Genomic DNA, 22,389 nt, shown 5'->3' with positions numbered 1-22,389 from the left:
GGGCTTAGATTACAAGGTTAAGGCTCTTCATCCAAAAGAACATAATTTTAATCAGGTCATAAATTAGGTGTTTTGCACCCTTTAATAGAAAGGAAGCATCTTTACTTGAAACATCAATATATATATATATAAAACTCTTCTGCAACCGTCTTTTTTGGTTTTGAAAACTTCAGTGTTAAAGGGTCGGAGGTGAGTTGGGGTGAGTTGGGGTTTTGGCGGTGGGTGATGGATGGTGGGCATTGGAATGCCTACTTTCTATACGAACAAGTGATTTTGTGTTTAAGAATTTCAAATCAAGCGTTTGGAGATGCTTGTTATTTATAGAGTTATACACGATAATGTAAATTACGTATTTTTGTGGCTGAAATTGCAATCAGACGTCCATGATAAAGTTTTCAATAGTACCATCGGTAAAGGAAAAGAAAGAAACCTTCGGATATTTGCAAGTGAAAAATAAGAAGAGTTATCAACTTATCATCAATCAAAGCAAATATTATTTACTACACATAATATCAAAGCATCTTTGTGCTATAAAATATACATGACAAAACTAATTACTCGACATACTGACATATCAATTAATTTACATTTAAAATAGACCTGATTGATTTAATTCATCTGATTGAATTGATAAGCAACTTTGATTTGAAGTCTCTCCGACATTCATTATGGGAGTCTCTAAAGACAACATGGAAGGCATGGAGGCATTTGTAAGCAATCAATGGTAAGTATTACCCAGGAAAGAGCTGCAACAGGTATAAAAAGTTGTCTATCATTTCTCTAAAATTTTTATCTTTTTTTATTATGGGCAACGTTTAATAATTGAATCTGACATGGCACAGTAATGGCAAGTGGCTAGAAAACCCAAAATTCATTTGAGTAAATAAGTTTTATATAGACTATCTCACATTTAGTGCCCAAAATTACTAGGTAATTTGAGCAGTAATTGCTACATATCCGTTTCCAAAGAAAACATTGATGGTAGCATCTAGCATGAGCAGTCTCTTTTTCGAGTTCCGACGGGAGTCCACCATAAGCAAGCAGTACTCCGTATTTTAGAGCCAGTAAACAGTCTCATTCCAATCATTATAAGCAAGCAGCGAATCTGAATTCAGTTCCCTGCCTACAACAATTCAATGCTGGCAACTCTCAAGTAAAAATGAAAATCACACTATTTGCAATAACCCAAGTTTCCAGCGCTTAAAAAACCCTATTGATAAATATAACAGAATGAAAACAGGTGAAAAGAATTCAAGTAACTAATACAAGATGGGGGAGAAAAAAGTAAAGGAGAGAAAAGAAATCTAAATACAGATGGAATGCACACAACTTGGACAAGACACATTACACAAGATTGCAATAATGTAAACAAAGATTGTTCATCAACGTTGTCGCTTGCCGGAGAGACTGATAGAGCTAACTTTCATTGGGGTTGCCACCACCAGTGGAGCTTCTGGAGAGTCACTAACAGCATATTTGTCGTGCATGAAACGACTCTCAACAATGGACTCATCCTTCAACAAAATCTTGTAACAATAACAGCTTTTAAGGCCTTGCTGATTCCGGTAGCAGTCGTGAGCACTGTTCTTCACCTGCTGGAAGTCCCATATCACACTGAACTTGCCCACCGTTGCCACCAAGTGCCGCTCTTGTTTACCATTTTCAGTGACCTAAAAGCCAATATCATATGTGAAACAAAAATCCATAAGTTAACGGAACAACAAAACCTTAACTTTGGGAACCCGAAAACAAAACTGAGGACTGAAACTACAAGTAAAACCATATGCACACACAACAGAAAGGAAAGTTATCTACAGCGTTCAAAGAAAAGATAATTGAAGTCCTCTTGTTTAACAGTGCATTCCACAGAGTTATCTACAGAAAAACCTTTCCACACAAGGAGAACACTTTAAAGTCCAAACTAACATGATATATTGCTTTATGACAAAACATACCCAATAACCCACAGAAAATCAACCCCCAGGTATGAAACTAGACATCAGTTTAGTGCCCATATAAAGTCCAATCTCTGATTAGGAACAGAACACCCTAGCCTAAACCAAATGCTGTCATTTCTATTATTTCTTTAGAAAAATGTATGCCGTCTCCATAAGATAGACATGTTTTCAGCATTTCTTTTCCACAATCAGATGGGCAAACAAATGTGTATATAAGCTAACAACCAGGTTAAAGAAAACCCCTCAAGAAGCTACTAATTATGGGCACAATTCACTCTTCAAATTTGCATTATATAATCAATGGCAATTTTATACCAGATCAGAACATTTTCTTAGCGGATGCAAGAATGAAATAGCTCTCCAGTAGTTTGTCCCAAATTTCAAAGTTAATTATAAAGCTCATATGTGAATTCCATTTGAACTAACAAAACACTTGCATAAAAATTAGCTGTTATTTAATTAAGTAGTCCCTCTGTATATCAAATCAATATTCATAGGACAGTTTGCAAATGCAACCTAGGAAATGCCCAATCAAAAAAGTACTCTTGCAATCAACCCTTGCAAATGTTCCTTTTTTAGTCATTAGACTAACCATTTCTTGAAAAAACAAGAACAAAAGAGAAATTTGTAGACATCTAACTGATCACTATTTGCCCTCATTCTGGCAACATCCAAATCTAGATCTGAAACATTAAACATATATAATATCTACCTCCCACAAAGAAATCAATTTTGTTCTAGAACAATTACCAACTGTAATTAGTACGTTCCACAACTGCATCTACCGCTCACAGCTACAGTGTTTTCACAGGATACTGTAAAACTCTTTAGAAAAATGATAGTAATATGAGCGGAAACAGATGCAGTACTGAAAAGACTGGGTGGTTGGCTGTAACTACATGATAGATATATGGTAGTATATTGTGAACCTACGACAATCACCTTGGTGATACCTATATGAAACTGCACACAAAAGAAGACATCGCTATCACAAGAATCTCATTCATGACCCATTAAATGGGATGCAAATATAATCTAACCAGAAAGCTGAATGACACAAGTTTAACAGTGAACTGACCATATATAAAAATACAACAAACTACCAAGACATACACAACAATTAGTAGTTGCAGCATATAAAAAAGGATTTTAAGTATGCCTACCCATGAGAAATGGCCACCGTGAAACTTATTATTTGACCCCGCCAAATGTGAATCCAGAGGGGTCAGCTTCAACAACCTCGGAGCAGGAATCTTGTTCCCCATTCGACCACTAAACCCAGTCTTTGTCTTCCCATCTTTGTCAGTGAACATAGTGCAGATAAGGACCAAATACGTGTCGGCCGTGCCCAAAATCCACTTCCCATCATAAGTAACATCAACATTAGTAATCGGCGAACCAAGCCCCGGAAAAGCCGTCTTGGCCTGTCTCATGGAGGTCTTCGAATACAGCCTTATCTTCCCATCAAGAGAACCAACGACAATCGACCCATCCCCGGTCGTCGCAAAGCACTGGAAATTCGTCCCCCTCGAGAACTGATGCCCCTGCGTCCAATGCAAAACCGGAGAATTCGCATTTGCAATGTTCTGAACCATTCCTCTCCGTTCACGCATATCCCACTGGCACAACCTGTTATCATCCAATCCCAAAAACGTCGACTCCGAAGGGTCCAATTGCGACCCTTTGGTATCATTCGTGATATCCCTCATCGTAATGTCAGCCCCATCCTTCTCAAACTTCCACTCCGTGACAATCTTTCCCGTCTCAATATCAAGCTGTTGAAGCCCATTGGCATTAGGCTTCCCTTCCTTCAATGGACTCATAAGGAGCATATTCGTCTCGGCACGCATCAACAACGCCTTTTTGGGGGTCGATAATCGCCCCGAACTCAAACCCCCACCATCGAATTTCACAGAAACACCTTTCCCATGAATCCCATGGTTGAAATTCCGGTACACCTGTACGCCACTGTCGTTCACCAAGAAGCTGTTATCCAATGCCCCCAATGTCAAGCTCTGTACGCCGCCATTCGCAGCCTCCTCAAACTCCTCCAGCAAGTCATTGCTCGGCCGGACTGGCGTCACCGGCTCGGGGCCGCCATCGTCAGTGGCATCCTCCCACATCGAATCGTCGGCGACCTCTGGCTTTAACCACCCGATAAACTCTTTCCCGTAAACCTTAACTTTGTTCTCCTCGGTGGCCTTAAGCCCGTGCACATTCTCGAACAAGCAGTCCTGAAATTCGCTCAGGAATTTCCGGTACGCCTCTTCGGAGGGGAACTTCAAGGCCCACACGCCGTTGGAAACGAAATCGACGCGGCGCTGATCGCCGAACAGCTTCAATTGCATCTCGCTCAAAACCCTAGCTCGGACCTTGGACCCCACTTTGAGCACCCACGCACCGCCGTCCGGCTCATCGTCCTCATCTCCCTCATCGTAATCATCACCACCGTCGAATTTGGTGGTTCTGACAAAGGAATAAGACGTGTACTTGTCGGAGACGATCCACTTGGCCTTGGGGGTGTTGCCGCCGATGTGAAGGTAGAGCTTCACCGAATTCTTCGAATTAGGATTGTTTGAAGAAGAAGAAGAAGGAGATGAAGAAGCACCGTACTTGAGCTTCAGGGATTTAAGCTTTGCGTCGACCTCGTCTAGGGTTTTGGATTTGAATGCTTTTGGCTGATCCTCTGCGTCGTCGTATTGCTCTTCCTCTTCTTCCTCCTCTTCTTCTTCTTCGGCGTATTGGTCTGAGTCTGCGTCAGATACGTCGAGGCCCTCGCGGCTCTGAGCGGTACCCATGAGGTCGAATTGGTTGACAAATCGGAGTGTGAGAGAGATTTACTGAGAGCTTGGGAGGATTTCAGATATTTCAGAGCGGAATTTGAGATTTTGTTTTGAACTTTGCGATCCGTGGAAATGGACGTTTATTTGGGATTTGGGGCCCTTTATACGGGATGCTATCACCGGCTATAGCCCTTCACAGGTTAGCGTTGATTCGACGTCGACATTCCTTGGTACTGAAGGAAATGATTAGTTAACAGGATTCCGTGTCTACTGTGTGTGCAGCTTTAAGAAAATTTTGCATACGGTTAAGATTGAATTTCTTTCTTATTAAAATTTTTTAAAAATAAGTTAATTTTAAAATTTAATTTTAACCGTTAATTAAACTACAATATCTATATTATTAAAATAACAGTATGTAAGCTAAATTCAAAAAATTTAATGGTCAGCTTTAATTGATGCAGTTACTCCCTTTTGGGCCATTCATTGAATAAGTGAACAATAAAGTTCAAATTAACTTTAAAACAAAAAAAAAAAAACAATTAACTTACAAAAAAAGAAAAATTAAAATAGCCCTTGGAGCACCTTTTTTTTGGGTGTTGTTTGATGAAAGAACGACCTACTCGACCGCCTAGAAGGGTTGATCTATCCTTAACTACCGGATTGGGGTGGCCATATCACCCTTATGGATTTTGGTTTTTTTGTTTAGATCTTGATTATTTATTTAAAATGAATGGTCCAAGAAAAATGTATTGCACACCTTGCAATACTCTAGAGATCTAAATCTGTCGATCATGTCATAAATTGAGTTCATACAATCGTAAAGAATTGCAAAGGACTTACAATTTTAAAGATTCAGGTTGCTCCTTCAAAATAGGGTTAAATACCAAATACCCCCCCTGAGGTTTGATACCTTTATTTTTACCTCCCTGAGATTTCATTTTTATCACAGGACCCCCCTAAGATTTTGATAAAGGACCAAGTTAGTCCATCCGTTAGTTGACCGTTAGGACTGACACGTGGATCAATCAGATGTTGACACGTGACACATATTTAATTTTTTTTTAAAAAAAAAAGAAAAGAAAAGAAAAAAAAAAAATTCGGCCACCCCCTTGGGCTCCAAGGGGGTGGCCGAAACCACCTCATGTACTCACTGGGGATGGCTCGGCCACCCCCAGTGAGTATAGGGGGTGGTCGAAACCACCCCCATCCGGCCAGATGGGGGTGGCCCCATGGCCAAAGGCCACCCCCAATTTTTTTTCTTTTTTTTTTTCAAAAAAAAATTTAAAATTAAATATGTGCCACGTGTCAACATCTAATTGGTCCACGTGTCAGTCATAACGGTCAACTAACGGATGCACTAACTTGGTCCTTTATCAAAACTCCAGGGGGGTCCTGTGATAAAAATGAAACCTCAGGGGGGTAAAAATAAAAGTACCAAACCCCAGGAGGGTATTTGATATTTAACCCTTCAAAATAAACTGTCAAAACTTTAAAAATAAAGAAAAAAAAAATTAAAAAAAATTAATGGGTGAGAAAACCACTCCAAGAGTTAACAACCACCTTCTCACCGTTTGAGGGGGTGGTCGACTACCCAAGGATGTCATTAAGGTGGGCTAACCAACCATTGAGGATTAGAGGGCTAGTCACACCATCTCCAAGTGACCCCGAGTGTTTGCAAAGGTGACCGATCATACAACGGTGATCGCCTCCCTTCGAGTGAGTAGCCAACCACATAAGGGTCATTTGTCCTTTCCATTTCTTTAAAGACTTATATGTGACTCAGTTCGATCAAGCTATTCATGTCTTTGAAATTGTAGGCCCTATAATTCCTTGAAATGGTAAGAGACCTCAGCCCCCTCTTGGATATTTACTTAGTTCGAGATTCATAACAAGCAACCTATGTTGTTAACTCTAGCTAACTTGGCCCTTGGAGAAGTTTGCAGTGTGGACTGGGCAATTGGTTAATGTAGAGTGAGATTTTGCATCAAACAAGCATCAACACACAAAAATGACTTTTTGTGGCGTATTGAAGTGGTTTCAACAGTCCAAACAAACACCAGCAATTGAATTTTTGACAATTTTTTCTGTGATCTCAACATCCAACAGCAAATATTAAGTCTATGATCATAGTATATTAGCATTTTTCTGCTTCCCTTGGTCACCTTACAAATATTACAACATGAATTCATTGTTTAAATCACAAATGCAAACCTCAACTCAATGAGAGAACACAATGGAGCCAGAGAAGGTGAGTATTAGAGTAAAAAAAAAAATTGAAACTAAAATAAGAATCATAATTCTTTCTTCTTACAAGGCGTCCCTAGCAGCAATCCGGCATGTAATAGCATCTGCAAGTGAGGATATCCCTAGTTCCACGCCAGATATCTTATACTGCTGAAAAATGAGAAGTCATTTTTGATCATTAGTCACTGGAAGCAATATGAAGAAAACCTGATAAAAAAGAGTGAACAAGATACTGCATTTGCATAGACCTTTTGTATCTGGGTCTGGTTTGCTCTTCCCTCCAATTCCTCCAAGTCAATCTCTTTTCCACTGATAAGTTTCTCTATGGCTTTCATCTGGCAGAATACCAAGAATTTACTAAAACAAAAATGACCCATGTTTTGAATTACTGGAGCAACACAAAAGCATAATCTGCTGCATCATTCTTGAACAGTGATCTCACCTCATCAAGAGTAGCATTGAAACGAGCAGCAAGGATGTAAGTTGTGCTATCAGAGATGCCACACCTTTTCAAAGATTCTGTAATCTATTCATAATCAAAGCCTAGGAGTTATCCAGCTGAGACAAAAGAAAATTAAGCAAACAAACCACAATAGTCAACTAGAACAAAATCATTACATGCTTAGATCCTGAGTAATTGTATACGAGCTCAGAATGAAGAGTGCGTGTCGTCAACGAGTCCCGTGACTTGGCTACTAGTGTCTTATGCGCAGCTGCTAGAACAGGGAAAACATCTGGAATCTGTTTTGATTTATTATAAAGGCAAAATAAGAGAAATCCAACAAAGTGTGGCCTATACAAGAGCAAAAAATGAATTGAATGGAAAAACGAGGCAGGTTATATTAAGTATATAAAGAATGTACAAGAGATGCATTGAGAAATGCAACTTCTGGTTCCAGTGTTCCAGCTTGCATAGATTCAAGCAGTTCCCTGCAAAATAATGAGTTTATTAGGCACGCTCTTATATGAGGCAATCTATCCTATGGGCAGATAACTTAACTTATATAGATAGCTACTGGGATTAGGAGAACAGAGAAAGACAGAATTCTGTGAATGCAAGTGAAAATTTCGACAAAGCAATGTTGTCATTAAGTATCACTTACAATATTAACAACTAAAAAGGGCTGTCAAGATAAATGCAGAAAGTTGGATCCATTTCTCCTCGGTTTGCATTATACTTGAATTGGGTTCTCCCTCCATTTTGACTTCGACTACCGCCACTTCCTCAGCCCAACCTTCACTTCCCCATAACACTATCAAGCTCCTTCTAGCCTATGTTATATCTCCATAACAAAAGACAACCAGACTTCACTTTCCCGTGAACTACAACAAGACTTCAAAATTGACTCTTTAAACAGAGAAATTTCTGCAGCTAGGCGCTACAGAATGAGTTCAATGAAGGCACAGCCCGCTTCTCATCAATTAACTCGCTTATGGCTAACCTATGGCAGCAATGAACAGACATAGCTTTAGCTGAAGCGGGTTGTTTCCAGTTAGCGAGTCAAGTGGTTCAACCACTTGGTGAGCGGGTTCAATCCATAATTCCTCCCACAACTAAACTATTGACCCTGAGTTACATGTACAATGACAAGAGTAACTCCAAACAAAATAACAGCCTTCTCCACTATCCACATCAAACGAGGCAACCCCCCACCCGTTGCTTCCCTTCACTTTAGAGCCTTTGGAACCTATATATGCTCCTATTGACCTCCTTCTAGCCAATGTTATCTCTCTCTCTCTCTCTCTCTCTCTCTAACTCCAGTTCACAAATTACAAGACTTCAAAATCGACTATTAACAGCCTACCCCAATATCACTCCACATAAATCCAAAGCAACAGAAAAGTTTCTCATGCACGAAATTTCCAAAAAAAAAAAAAAAAAAAAAGGAAAAAAATTTACAAGTTATTAAGGAGAAAATCTGCTAATAATAGTATTTGACATGAAAATTAGGCAGAACAAAAAAACCATCTACAACCAGTATACGAATTTGAACCATTTATTCCTTTCGTCTTATTTATAGTAAAAACAGAAGAACTGGAAAATCCGAAAAAAGAAAACTCACCCACCTAATTTTTCTAAAACGTTTGAACTGAATTCAATTACTTTCGCGAGAACCAAACAGAAAAAACAGAAGATTAAGGAGACACACAGAGAAAGAGACATACTTGGAGTTGGTGACGTCCGTGAAAAGAGCAAGATAAAGAGTATTTCCAATGATGTCAAACTCCTTCATAGCTGCTTTCTTTGCTGTCTCCTCGTATTCTGTTAACAAAAAATAGATCACCTCCACAGAAATTGGAGGCTAGGGTTTTAGAGCCACAGAGAGAGAAAGAAAAAGAGAAAAAAAAAAAAAACGAAGCACGCGCCAGATAGGGGTCGAACCTATGACCTTCCGCTTAGGAAACGGACGCTCTATCCACTGAGCTACAGGCGCTTCTTGTTAATCTAATGTTCCCAAATATATATGTACAAATATAAAACAATAAGGTTGACCTGGTCAAACACGTTCATGGATTCTCAAAATCCCACTCTTCTATCTTCAAGCCCAGCCCCTCGACCATTCCCCCACGTTTCCTTTCGCATTCTCTCTTCCTTTCCATGACAAAGAAAAAAAAAAAAACAAAAAAAAAACCCCAAACTTCCCAGTTGGAAACCTTTCAAGGTTTCCATTGATCCCCAGAAATAAACATGTCCCTCTCCATCTTCCTCCTATGGCTTCTCAACATCCCTCTCCTCACTCACTCCCTCGCAGTTCCTGACGTTAGAGGTACCACAATTTCATTTATTTGCACTTTTGCTCAAGAGATAACAAAGAATATATATATGATCATGAATGTTCATTTATTTGATAATGCGAAAAATGCATAACACTCCATTCTATAAGGCAAGAGAATTATTGCTTCATTACATAACCTTTTTAATTCTCAATATATTCTTCTCAAGTATAAATATCTCATCCCATTTTTAAAGACCAACATGACATATATATCCCATTATTTTGTATTCGTTTGATAAAACTGTTTAAAGGGTGCATGATTTTTATTTGTTTTGGTAGAAAAAATGTATTCGTTTTGATATAAAACTTCTCAAATTATATTTTTGAAGTCTATTCATATATATAAATAGGGATAGGAGTCGGATGATTCAATTACGAAAATGAAATCTTCGCATTTCGCACTGCCATGGTTGGTAAAGTCGGAATTTTTACCAACTTATTCCGTCAACTTTATTTTCTGTTATCGACATGATTATGGTGAAATTCGATAATGCTGGTAAGCAAATAAATGAAAAAGTTGGTCGGTAAAGTCGGTCGGTGTCGGTTTAGTTAAAAAATGTTATTCTGCTTACTGAACCGAGTTTGTCGGAAATAAAAAAAGTTTACCACCTACCGGCCATCGGTTAAGCGGTGTCAATCAATATTCAGCTGGTAAGCGGTTGGCAGTTATTTTGCACGGCCCTACCTATAAACATGATGATGATGATGATGTATATATATACACAGGCTATCTCATAAACTGTGGTGGGGGGGAGTCAGAGTTAGACATGGGCAGCCTGAAGTACATAACGGACGAGGGATTTACGTCAGCTGGCAACAGAAGCAGCGTGAACCACCCAAACCTACTGCCCATCCTATCCACATTGCGGTATTTTCCTGACGCCTCAGCACGGAAATACTGCTACGTGATTCCCGTGATCAAAGGAGGGAAGTACCTGGTGAGGACGGTGTATTACTACGGAGGTTTCGATGGAGGGAAAGAGCCGCCGGTGTTCGACCAGATCGTCGATGGAACGAAGTGGAGCACGGTGAACACGACGGAGGACTACGCCAGCGGACTCAGCTCGTATTACGAGCTTGTGGTGGTGGCGATGTGGAAGATGCTGAGTGTTTGCTTGGCGAGGAACGAGAGGACCGTTTCCAGCCCCTTTATCTCCGCTCTTGAGGTGGTGTTCTTGGAGGACTCCATGTATAACACCACCAACTTCGGCATGTATGCGCTTAGCACGGTTGCAAGGAGTAATTTTGGAAGTGATGGGGACTTGATCTGGTAGGAAAATCAATCTTTTTTCCTGCATGTTTTATTGTGTTAAATCACCGCCGTTGATCTTAAAAGTTTGAAATAATTCACGTGTTGTCTGATCTACGTATAATTTACCCTTATAGGTTCTCATTACTGTTTGCATTTGTTAAACTAAAGTAGCAAGGAATTAGAATGGTCAAGTTTGAACGACATATGATATGGCTGTTATAAATCTGTGCATGGTCAAGTCGATACTTTTGTAATCCTCATAACCTTAAAATTTAAAAATTTGCAATGCCATTCCTATTGTAAGAGTTTAGCGTTAACTCAGACAATATATAAACAGGTGAAATGTTTTTTATACTCTTGTAAAACTAATAAACATATAAAATTACCCTTAATTAAAAAATATAACCTTTTTTTAAAAACAAAAGCAAAACCAATGAAAAAAATTAAAAAAATGTTCCATGACCTTAGGTAGCCTTGGTTATGGGTCTGTTGACCTATGGCCAGGAGCGGAGCCACCCCTTAGCTTGGGGGGCCAATCCCCCCCAAGCCATAGGGTGGTCCAAAATATATATATATACCTTTAAAATTTAATTTTTACCTCCAAGCTAAACATTTTAGTTCCGTCCTACCTATGGCTATGGGTCACCTGACCCGTTGTTCTATTAAAAAAAGGCAAAATTTTGGAAATTTTGGCATTATCGGTTAGGATTTAATAGAAAATCTTAATGGATGATGACATTGTAAAATTTTAAAATATGAAAGTTTGGCATTGCAAATTTTTAAATTTTAAGAGTATGATTGCAAGAGTGCGGAATTCTCCTTAAACATTTTGTTTTCCTTATTTTATGCTATTTCTATCTTCTTACTCTTTGTTTTTCAACAGAGATTTAGATAAATGATATGTTTCATCTTCCAGAATTGTTCTCTTGCCTTTATATACTCTGTTTTCTGTTTAGCAGTAGAACAAAATGTAAAATATTGAAGAAAAAACAAAATGTCCAAGTACACAGAAGGTTGTGAGAATTCTGATGGCGAATATATATATGTAAACCTAGTTATCCAGATGACCAATTCAACCGGTTGTGGCAACCATTTAAGGACCATAACCCTGCAGTCACAAGCCACTCCAGCGTAACTTCTTCAGACTTTTGGAACCTCCCACCGGCGAAGTCATTCGAAAATGCAATCACAGCAAGCCGAGGAAAGGAGCTGCGTATGCGGTGGCCGCCGGGGAATCTCCCTGAGACTAGCTACTACATCTCGCTCTATTTCCAGGACAATCGGACGCCAAGCCCACAAAGCTGGAGGGTCTTCACCGTTTCTTTGAATGGCAAGAATTTCTACACCGATCTTAATGCCACGACCAGTGGCGTGACCGTCTACGCCGCTCGCTGGCCTCTTTCTGGGCAGACAGAAATTGTCTTGACTCCTGCAGATGGGATGCCTGTTGGTCCTCTGATCAATGCAGGTGAAATTTATCAGATCTTGCCTCTTGGTGGAAGGACTCTCGCCAGAGACGGTAGCCCCTCGATCAAGCCCACTTCTCGTTTCCAGTTTATACCGAAAAATATTATTTAGTAGACTATTGTCTTACGATTAAAATAGCCCCTCAAGCCCACTTCACGTTATCTTTGTTTGAGATTGCGTTAAAAAGGTTTAAAAATACTTTTAGTACTAAAAAAGTCGTGCCAAACAAAAATTGGCATGTTTCATAAAAAATTTCAAAAGTGTTTTTTTGATTGTTTTACTCTAAAAATGGTCAAAAACGCATTTTTGGCAAAAATTTAAATATGAAACTTTTGTTAAAAATCGTTTTTTTGACTTAAAAGTTATATTTTTCAAACGTAATCTCAAACAGGCTCAAAAGTGCTTTTTACCACTTTTAAAATTTTTTACCAAACAAGTTAACTTTTTGTTTAGCACAGCTTTCTAGGTACTAAAATTAAAGTACTTTTTAAGCTCATTAACATAATCTCAAACAAGCTATTAGTAAGTTGTTATACGACTGTCATACAATTGAGATGATGTGACAATAAAAATCAGTCTTTAAATCCGTAAGCACTTACAAAAAAAAAAAAGAAAAAAAAAATTATGGCTGATTTTTACTGTTACGTCATCCCAATCGTATAATAATTTACTAAATAACGTTTCTCTTGTTTTAAACTATCAATCTTTAACCGGATCATTTGTTTTAACGTTCCACAGCTTTGGCAATGGATGAGTTGGCAAGAAACTTGAACAACCCACCATCCGATTGGAGTGGCGACCCTTGCTTGCCTAAAGAGAATTCATGGACTGGAGTAACGTGTTCTAGTGGAAAATTTTCTCGCATTGTCACCATGTAAGTTTTCATAAAGCTGTTGCATGAATCGATCCGGGCCGACAATGTTTTACACGATCGGCAAATTTGACACAAACTCAATGGGTTAAAGTTGAAGAGTTCAACTATTTAATTAAATTAGTCGGTTTACAATTAACTTGTGTAGACTTATACCAATGCTTCGACATGACCTGATCACGATACACAAACACATATTGCAACCCCTTTAGGGAAGCGTTTTCAATGAATCATGGTAAGTTAAGATCGACTTTGATTTGTGTTTGACATGTTAATCTTTTTATTACATGAAGTGATCTATCTAATGTTGGGATCAGTGGGTCAATTTCTTCAAGCATTGCCAAGTTAACTGCACTCACCCATCTGTAAGTAATTAATCAAGTCCTGTGGCTGCTAATTATGCTATCTGACTCCCACCAGCTCACACTTTTTCATCTGGATGATACTTGTTGATTGTAATCATTTTCCTGCAGTTGGCTTGGGGGGAACAGACTGTCGGGCACCATCCCTGATATGAGCTCATTGAAGACACTACGAACTCTGTAGGTTATCTAACAAATTCCTGAAATGTGTTACATAACGACCCAGAAAAAAAACACTAGTTAAATCAGCTATATTACTCCAAATTAGTCAATTTAGTGCCCTTTATAATCATTTATGAAGCACAGTCTCATTTGGTAAGAAATTAATACGGAACTTAGCACCATGAGTGCATTTATAATCTACTAACTCTATATATGTAGATTATTCATTTTTCTAGCGTAGAATTAGGGTGTTAGAATCATCCTCTCCTGTTAAATCTAGAACTATTTAGCATTATTGGGTTGTTCTGATATCATTTCGTAACGACCCAGAAAATGCCATAGCCACGTCTGAACTATCATTTCAAATTAATTAGTCATTTTAAAGTGATAACAAAAATATGGTTAGTGTTTTTCTTGGACGGTTACATGTTAATGTTAAGTTTCAATCCTCATTGATTATCGTTTCTCAGCTTCCTTAGATTCACATTCAACATCCTGGTCTGATCTGTTTGTTTGTCTTTCTTCCCCTTTTGTTTTTATTCTGATGAAGGCATTTGGAGAACAATAAGTTTGAAGGACAAATTCCTGAATCACTAGCCCAACTTGCAAAACTACATGAGATGTAAGTATCGCCATTCAAAGGAGCTACCAATTTTGTACCTCTTTTTTCTTTTTCTTTTGTTTTTTTAACTAGTTTGATGACATGATTATAATCAGATTCCTTCAATATAACAATCTTTATGGTGAAATTCCACCCGCGCTACTAAGGAGAAAAGACATGTTTATTCAGTAAGCACAATACATCCTCTAATTTTCTTTTAAAGTTTGCATTGAATACAAATATTGCATTGTATTAAAGTATTAATTAAATTTATCATTATTTTATTAATTTTAACTTTAAAAATAAGTGGTCATTTAAGTAATGAATCTAATTATTTGTTTAAAAAAGTATTAAAATATTAATTAAATGATTAAATTTATTATTTTTTATAAGCCAACGATGACATGTTCTATAAACAATTCAACTAATAATATTTCTGCTTTGGTTTCAGGGTGTTCCCTGGAAATAATGTGAAGAAACCAGCATAATTGTAGTGAAGATGGATATTGGATGGAAGAGGCCAGGAGACAGCAAATTCTTGGGTGCCCATTAAGTAGGATGTCATTGGGAAGTTTTGTTGGTTGAATGAAACCATTAACCATATACAACGTTGTTATCATCATGATAACTGATCATCGCCTTGAAGAAATTAAGTCAGAGAGAGAGATTGATTGATTGATTAGCCAGTTGGTTTAAGAAGGTCTACATGTTTGTGTCTCGGTTCTCACATTTTAACGTGATTAACCGATATATATATACACAACTAACAAGTAATACGTACTAAAAATTACTCTAATTTCTAAGGAATTTATGAAAGACATGTGGTGCATAGCATAACTTTTTTTTTTTTTTTAAGTGTAGTTAGAATTACTATAACTTTTATTGTGAGTTTCTTATAGACTGAAGTAACACTTAATACTATTAAATAATTAAATTTGATTATAATTAACATGACAATGCTATGTATAAGTATGTGAACCATAACTTCACAGTTTACCCTCATTTCGTTTTGTCTTTTTCTCTTTTCTTTTCTTTTTAAAAACAATGGCCGACGTGATAGGAAACATTGACATTGCTACATCAACCCAGTAGAATGAGGATATGACAAATAGCATAACACTTTTGTTTAATTTGTGCCTTTTTTCCCCTCATATATAAACCTGTTACAAATTATTCATAAGTAATTTCCTTCGTGAGTAGTGTTACACCTACAATTCTTTTACAATATGTTGACACGTGTCAACATGTGATTAGAGCCAAGTCAATCACTAAAAAAAAATTAACACCTTCCACTAACATGATGATATGTGTCAAAAAAGTTGTAAAAGAGTTATAGGTCGAACATTTTCTTCTTCTTTCTTAATTCTTTGTGCAATTTCGCCTAAATCATTGGTTAGTACAAGGGCCATCGCCTTAGTAATCCAAAACTTCACCTTGATAAATGTTAGGGTCAAGTATTTTCCTTCAAATCCTAAAAAGTATCTAGTGTTTAGAGAAGATTTCTTAAATTCTTTGATCGTATCAAGATCTAAAAATACTTATTGGTTCTTTATTGTTCTTCTTCTTTGCAACCCACTAAATCACACTGCATCAGTTTGCCTCGAAATCAAATAGCCCTCTCATTTTACAAAAGTATCACAAAAATGGTACATGTGGGCAACTTATAAACATAGTTAATACTTCCTTTAATTTTTCGTCAAAAAATTTAACAGTCAAACCTATAACAAAAGTTAATAGGATCACGTGAATTTACTTATTTAATTATTATTTTAACAACAAACATTTATCATAGCATTTATTTTTTAAGAGTAATGCTAAAAATTATATTTTTATTTCACAATATTTAGGTAGCAATTTCAACTAACCCTTAGATTCTTGTTTAGAGTAATGTTATATGAAATAACTTCAATTAAGTCATGGTGTAAACCGAATGTTTTGCACCATCAAATAAACAACAGACATCTAAACTTAAAACACAAAAAAATATATATAACCTTTTACAACAAATAATTTTTTTTTTTTCTCTTAACAAAATACCTCATAAACAAAATACACATTGACAAAACCACTTACAAAACCATCAGAGCCACCGTCTTGGTTGGTTTTGGAAGGGTTTTTTTTTTTTTTTTTGAAAATAACTAATCCAGTGGTTAGTTAGAACTATCACATTAACATTGTAAGATTCAAATGTAGTTTCTAGCATTAATTTTTTTTTTTTTAACAATAACTTATCTAAGAATTGATTAGAAACATTATCTAAACATGGTAGAATAATTGTAAAATAAAAATGTGGATAAAAAGAACACCGATAAAGACCAACTAAGTCGCCTTAACAAGCTTAAATGTCAATGCTACAAGCACTCTTCTAATTTATGAATTAAGATTCATTAGAATGCTTAATTATTATGTTAAATTTCTTAAAATTGTAAATATTATTTCAAAAAATGAGTAAAATTTTGTCACATCAATATTTATTAGTTTACTAATTTAGTATTTATCATTCAATATTTTTCAGTTGTTATTACAATTTAAAGTGATAAATATTTAATTATTCCAAAAAAATATTTATCATTTAATTAAAAATAATACTAATAATAATAATAATAATAATAATAATAATAATTTAAAGAAATTTAGTTAATAAAATATCTGTCCACTCTCATAAATTATATCAAAAGGTAGACCCCCCCTAAAATCCCATGTCCCAGCTTTGAGTTTGAAGAACCACACCCAAACGTCCACTCGAAAAGAACTCACAGAAACCAGTCCGAGTAAGAAAAACTGATAACTGAAAAAGCCCAACCGCCACCTGATTCCGCCATTTCCTATCCCAAGTCCAAAGTTTCTCTCTCTCTCTATCTCCACCTAAAACGGTGGCGTTTTGTCGAATGTTTGCCGTAAACCCTAGCTCCCTCTTCTTCCCATCAAAACCCTCCACCTTCCGGTGCCGCGCCGCCGGGGACATACCGGCCGGCCCCACATTCCCGCGCTGGTTCCAGTTCCCCACCCCCGCCGCCGCAGAAATCTCTGGCGGCGTCCGAATTGGCCACGACGCCGACGCAGCTGCTGGAGACGGCTGGTCTAGGCGCGGCGTCGCCGCCGGAGGCAGCAACGGCGTTAAAGTGAATGCCAGAGAGAAGAAATGGTCGCGTCGTGGAGAGAGCTACTTGGCGGATGATAGCGACGCTCTTCCGCTTCCAATGACCCATCCGGACTCTTCTCCTGTTTCTCCGGAAGAGATCGACCGGCGGCTCCGGTGCGATCCTCGAGTTGAGGTTTTATTTCTTTCTCTCTTCGATTTTTTCTTTGCTATTTATTTTGCTTTTTGCTTTCTCTTTTTTTCGTTGAAATGTTAGGAGGGTTTGGTTTAGAGGGTTGGATTACAGAGATGATTTACTAGTGCCTGCAATTCCTCCACTTTCGGGTGGTAAATATTTCATAATAAAATTTTGACAAAGAGGTTTGTATAGTAAAAACATTGCTCAAAAAGAACCTAGAAAAGAGAATCACTAGATTTTGATGCATTTTTGAATTTCTAGGACTGTAAGGAAGTCGTGTACGAATGGACAGGAAAGTGTCGAAGTTGCCAAGGATCGGGATATGTCAGCTATTATAACAAAAGAGGAAAAGAGACCACCTGCAAATGCATACCTTGCATGGGAATTGGTATTCTTCTTCTTTACTCGCATTTCCATGGAATTAAAAAGACTGATTTTTACTTATCAAAAAAAAGAAAAAACATTTTTATAGTATGTTGATATTTCTTTAGCTCAAGTTGTTGTTTTGATTGAAAAGGCTTAAGAGGTGTTTGCCTCTTATGAAGTGAAGCACAATTTATACTTATGTCTCGACACGACCCGAATTGGACACCAGGATACCAATTGCCACCCCTAAAGCACATGCTTATCTTACCCTCTTCTTATTTTGCTTATAATTGGGAGCCTGTCATGCTATATTTTCTATAAATAGGTTATAAAGCAACTAGAAAAGACTTCCAGGATTCACAAAATTTTACTAAAATCATCTCCATAGTAAAACATGGATGGGGCTTGAGGATTAGTACTTTAATAGTAAAGGGGATGGTTCAAGTATATGGTTATTCATACATACGTACAAACAATAATTACCTTTCTGAAAGTGCACCAAGAAGAATAAATATTTAGACTGTTAAAGTGCTCATATGAAATAGGATGTTAATCTTGTTTTTCATCAGACAACTCTTGGTTTTGAGGCCACCCATGTGGAATCTGTTTAGTGTTGCTCGCATACCCCTGTCTCTTCACCATACTTCAGGATATAATAAGATTTTACCTTTTGAAGAAGTTAGGTACTAATTTCCAGTAGGAGGTGGACCTTGACCGCCTAACTCAGCATCTTGCAGGCAGAATAACAAATGGCTGAAAACTAGCATTTCCATTGTCAACTTTGGATAATTCCTCCTGATAGATATTAGTAGCATCTTTAGGAGTGCCTTTCTATATTCCAGATCAGCTAATTTGGTCCCAACTTTGCCAATTATCTGTCTTCTCTTAGAAGGTGCATTTTTACCTAATCAACTTTCTAGATTCTTGTGACCTTTCCATTCCTTATCCATTCTTTATGTTAGGTTCCTCTTGCCATGTAATATATGCACATTAAGGTCTGGAAAGTTCTGTACCATTCAATGACTCAACTTTCATTTTCCTGTCATTGGGATTTGACACCAGCACGTCAACTGTATGTTTCGTGGATATCTAAGCATTGAACAAATCTAAAAAGAAAAGAAAAAAGAAAAAATAATGTAACCATTGACCTCAGATTGCTGTGTGGTAATTTGTGATGATTTTTGGTTCAAACATCTGAGCATGCAGTCAAGTTATAATAATAAAAGTGATTGCGAAAGTAGGCGTATCATATACATTTCCAATGTGTGTGCGCACATCAGATGGTGCAAACATGTAAAATTATTTTTTAATATGGTTTCCAAGCCGTCACAATGCACAAAATGGCATTAGAGATTATTCTGAAATAATTATTGCAAGTCTATGTGTTAGCTTACTAGTTGTGAGGGATGGTGCATCCCGGTAGATATATTTTTCTATGATGCCAAGTTTTGTGCATCATGAAACAGCACGATCAATGAAAGCACATAGCATTGGAAATTTAAACTTCCAAGCAAGGACTTATGGAAGTGAGTAGAATCCCATCGATTCAACTTAGATGCAGAGTGCTTGTCATTGTAAACTTTTCTGAAGTTGGAATGTCCTTGTTCATATGTAAGGCATATCAAAAGATAGAACAATTATTACTGGCATGCTTCTAATGCCGGCTTTGCATGATATATTGATCTGAACCTCTTTTTTTGTTGATACATAATGATGGTTGATTCTTTACTTAGATCTTCACATTGATACCAAAAATAGATGATTTGTAGAGTGGTCTGAATACTACACCTGGCCATGTTTTTTTTTTTTTTTGATAAGTACTACACCTGGCCATGTATCACATGAACTCCAGTTTTGATAAGCCATCCATTCCTGGACTGGTAAAGTTTCACGTTTCAAGAGAGACTAGCTACTAAAAATTTGTGGGAACTATGTGCCATGACACCAAATCCTAGATACTTGGGAACAATTCAATATTAATTAATTATATCCAGCAAACATTGCTGTGAAGAGGAACATTAGGGGGTATAGGTGACTCATGTTGATTCTGTGAAGCTCTTGAGTCACCCAAGTCTGTACTTCTGTGGAACTAGTCTTGTTTGAAGGGTTAGGATAGTCCATTAATTTGATCTCTCGATTATGAAGGTTGGGTTTCAACATTGTGGTAATGAGTTCAGCTTGAGGTTCTGTTTAAGTTTCAGCCACCAAGGGTGATGGATTTTATGAGGATGCATTGAAGCCTGAAACAAGGATCCGTGCTCTGGAAATTTTTGGTTTTTGTGATGTGGCTCTCAGTAAGGTTGAGGTCCTGTTGCTTGTATAGTAAACCAATTTTTTTTATGGAGCTTCTAGTAGGTCAATCAACATATTAGATGGATATGGAAGCTATAAGTAAACAAGTTCCTTCATTTTCAGAATTTAAATTAGTGTGCCATCTCTATTATCTTTTTGCACATTCACTGAATTGTGGGCACTTGTCTTCTCTCTTTTTGTTGGGTTTTCCCTAGCTTGCCAATTGAATTTGCTGTTTGGTGTTAGATTATTGCCAAAGCTAAGACCGAGAAAAAAGTTTAGCTAGGGGTTCTGCATTCTCACTTTTGATGTATTTGAAAGGAGGGAAACATAAATTTATTGATGACATAAATATTTTGCTCAAGATGGGGTTTATTTTATCCAGGAGTCTTTATTCTTTTTATTATTATTATTATTATTATTATTCTTGGAGGATAAAGATTCCTGAGATCTAGGAGTCTTTATTCTTTTATTATTATTATTATTATTATTATTATTATTATTATTCTTGGAGGATAAAGATTCCTGAGACCTTACTTGAACATAAATCTTTATTCTCCTTGGTGGGCTTAGAGAATTTCATGACCTGTAGACATAATTGATTCCCTTAGGTTATATTTTTGTGTGCTTCCTTTTTGTGTATACCTTGTGTGTCAATGGGCTTTTCTTTATCAAATATATAGCTTTTGTTTCTCAAATTATGATTATTATTATTAAGAAAACTTTCTTGTGAATACTACTGTTTTAGTAAATTGCTATGTGTTTGCCTGAAGAAAATTATTTGGTGATTAATTACAACGGTTATGTCAGCATTCTGGAGTTCACACACAATATTCATGCTTGCAGGATATGTGCAGAAGATAACAGCTCGCAAGGACATTGAAGTAATGGAGGATTTGGATAATGGAAGACCACCGTGACTCAAACAAATTTAGCTTTGATTCTTATCATTTTCTAACTCGGGAATGATATATATATATAAACATTTTGATGAGATATACTTTCTTGTGCAACTTTTCGGCACAGTTTTGAAAGGAGGGATTGCACAACAAGCCAAAAGAGCATTTGTACCTTTTTGCAGAGAATGTATTCTTTTCTTTTGTACCATTGCTTTTCTACAACCAATCTGTTTAGAACATCTTCGATGCTTATCTAAATTTCTATCTAAAATGGCCAACAAAAGCTATTTTTTCTATTTTAGCTAGTCAGTTATTAAAAATATTATACATCGGTTTATTTAAATTCTTTGTCTATTCTATTAAAATAATAATTTTTTTTTTATAACAAATTTCTATTCATTTGTTTATAAAAAGGAACATAGGGAGAAAGAAATAAATAAAAATAGGGAGAGAGAGAGAGAGAGACAGAAAGTAAATAAAAACTTATCCATAAAGCTGTAGTGTTTCCCTACATTTGGGGAAGTATAGATGAAATGCAAAATGCATTTGGCTTAAAGAACTCGGTAAAGGTGTTTTTTTGGGGGGGTTTAGTTAGCTTTTTTAAATAGAAATCCACGATACATAAGCCATTGTGAATGCTCTCATGGTACTTTAGAGTCTTCTGATGGTGTGTGGGTGCGTGCAACATCGGATTTGGTTAACTTTTGTGGGGTTGTGTAGATTGGCTCCTGAGCTTTGAACTGATGTGGTTAAAAGCTTGAAAGGATTCTTGAAAGACAAGAATCCAAGGTAAAAAAAATTATTCGACGAAGGTGAGGAATTCGAGAGGGAGGCACTACTAGGAAAAAAGAAGAAAAACAAGAATTCACAGGGCCATCAGCGATCAAATACTGGCGTCAGTCGATTGCTTTGATGCCATGAAGAAACTTAATATATATATATATAGAAAATAAAGAGAGTAGAAGAAATTGAAAATGGAGACATTAAGAAGAGCCTAATAGAGCTACAATTTCGCTCTTATTGCTTGATAATGTTTACATTATAAATTACTCCTATTTATATGAGAATTGAGGTAGG

General features: G+C 36.9%; 4 protein-coding genes and 1 non-coding gene across 5 annotated transcripts; 2 read left to right on the top strand and 3 right to left on the bottom strand.

The window, feature by feature from the left end:
• Window positions 1-1,200: 1,200 nt before the first annotated feature.
• On the bottom strand, window positions 1,201-4,897 carry LOC132177836 (protein CYPRO4). Its single transcript, XM_059590305.1, has 2 exons — window positions 3,122-4,897; window positions 1,201-1,670 (listed from the first exon to the last, which is right to left on the bottom strand). Exons 1-2 carry the CDS (start codon window positions 4,754-4,756, stop codon window positions 1,383-1,385), a joined length of 1,923 nt encoding a protein of 640 aa, XP_059446288.1. The 5' UTR covers window positions 4,757-4,897; the 3' UTR covers window positions 1,201-1,382.
• A 1,936-nt stretch (window positions 4,898-6,833) lies between these two features.
• LOC132179182 (uncharacterized) lies at window positions 6,834-9,341 on the bottom strand. Its single transcript, XM_059591844.1, has 6 exons — window positions 9,152-9,341; window positions 7,849-7,915; window positions 7,604-7,726; window positions 7,428-7,511; window positions 7,234-7,320; window positions 6,834-7,135 (listed from the first exon to the last, which is right to left on the bottom strand). Exons 1-6 carry the CDS (start codon window positions 9,217-9,219, stop codon window positions 7,049-7,051), a joined length of 516 nt encoding a protein of 171 aa, XP_059447827.1. The 5' UTR covers window positions 9,220-9,341; the 3' UTR covers window positions 6,834-7,048.
• A 6-nt stretch (window positions 9,342-9,347) lies between these two features.
• Window positions 9,348-9,420, bottom strand: TRNAR-CCU (transfer RNA arginine (anticodon CCU)). The gene has a single exon. It is a non-coding gene; the product is annotated as a tRNA-Arg (tRNA).
• A 254-nt stretch (window positions 9,421-9,674) lies between these two features.
• LOC132176918 (probable LRR receptor-like serine/threonine-protein kinase At1g67720) lies at window positions 9,675-14,999 on the top strand. Its single transcript, XM_059589078.1, has 9 exons — window positions 9,675-9,753; window positions 10,489-11,032; window positions 12,070-12,533; window positions 13,220-13,355; window positions 13,646-13,717; window positions 13,826-13,894; window positions 14,427-14,498; window positions 14,594-14,665; window positions 14,929-14,999. The coding sequence occupies exons 1-9, from the start codon at window positions 9,675-9,677 to the stop codon at window positions 14,963-14,965; spliced, it is 1,545 nt and encodes a 514-aa protein (XP_059445061.1). The 3' UTR covers window positions 14,966-14,999.
• A 2,173-nt stretch (window positions 15,000-17,172) lies between these two features.
• Window positions 17,173-21,608, top strand: LOC132178707 (protein disulfide-isomerase SCO2). Its single transcript, XM_059591223.1, has 3 exons — window positions 17,173-17,752; window positions 18,017-18,143; window positions 21,260-21,608. Exons 1-3 carry the CDS (start codon window positions 17,366-17,368, stop codon window positions 21,331-21,333), a joined length of 588 nt encoding a protein of 195 aa, XP_059447206.1. The 5' UTR covers window positions 17,173-17,365; the 3' UTR covers window positions 21,334-21,608.
• The last annotated feature ends 781 nt before the right edge of the window (window positions 21,609-22,389 follow it).

The sequence above is a fragment of the Corylus avellana genome, chromosome ca4, assembly GCF_901000735.1.
Source record: "Corylus avellana chromosome ca4, CavTom2PMs-1.0".
Taxonomy (NCBI): domain Eukaryota; kingdom Viridiplantae; phylum Streptophyta; class Magnoliopsida; order Fagales; family Betulaceae; genus Corylus; species Corylus avellana.
This window is presented reverse-complemented; position numbering and strand designations above follow the sequence as displayed.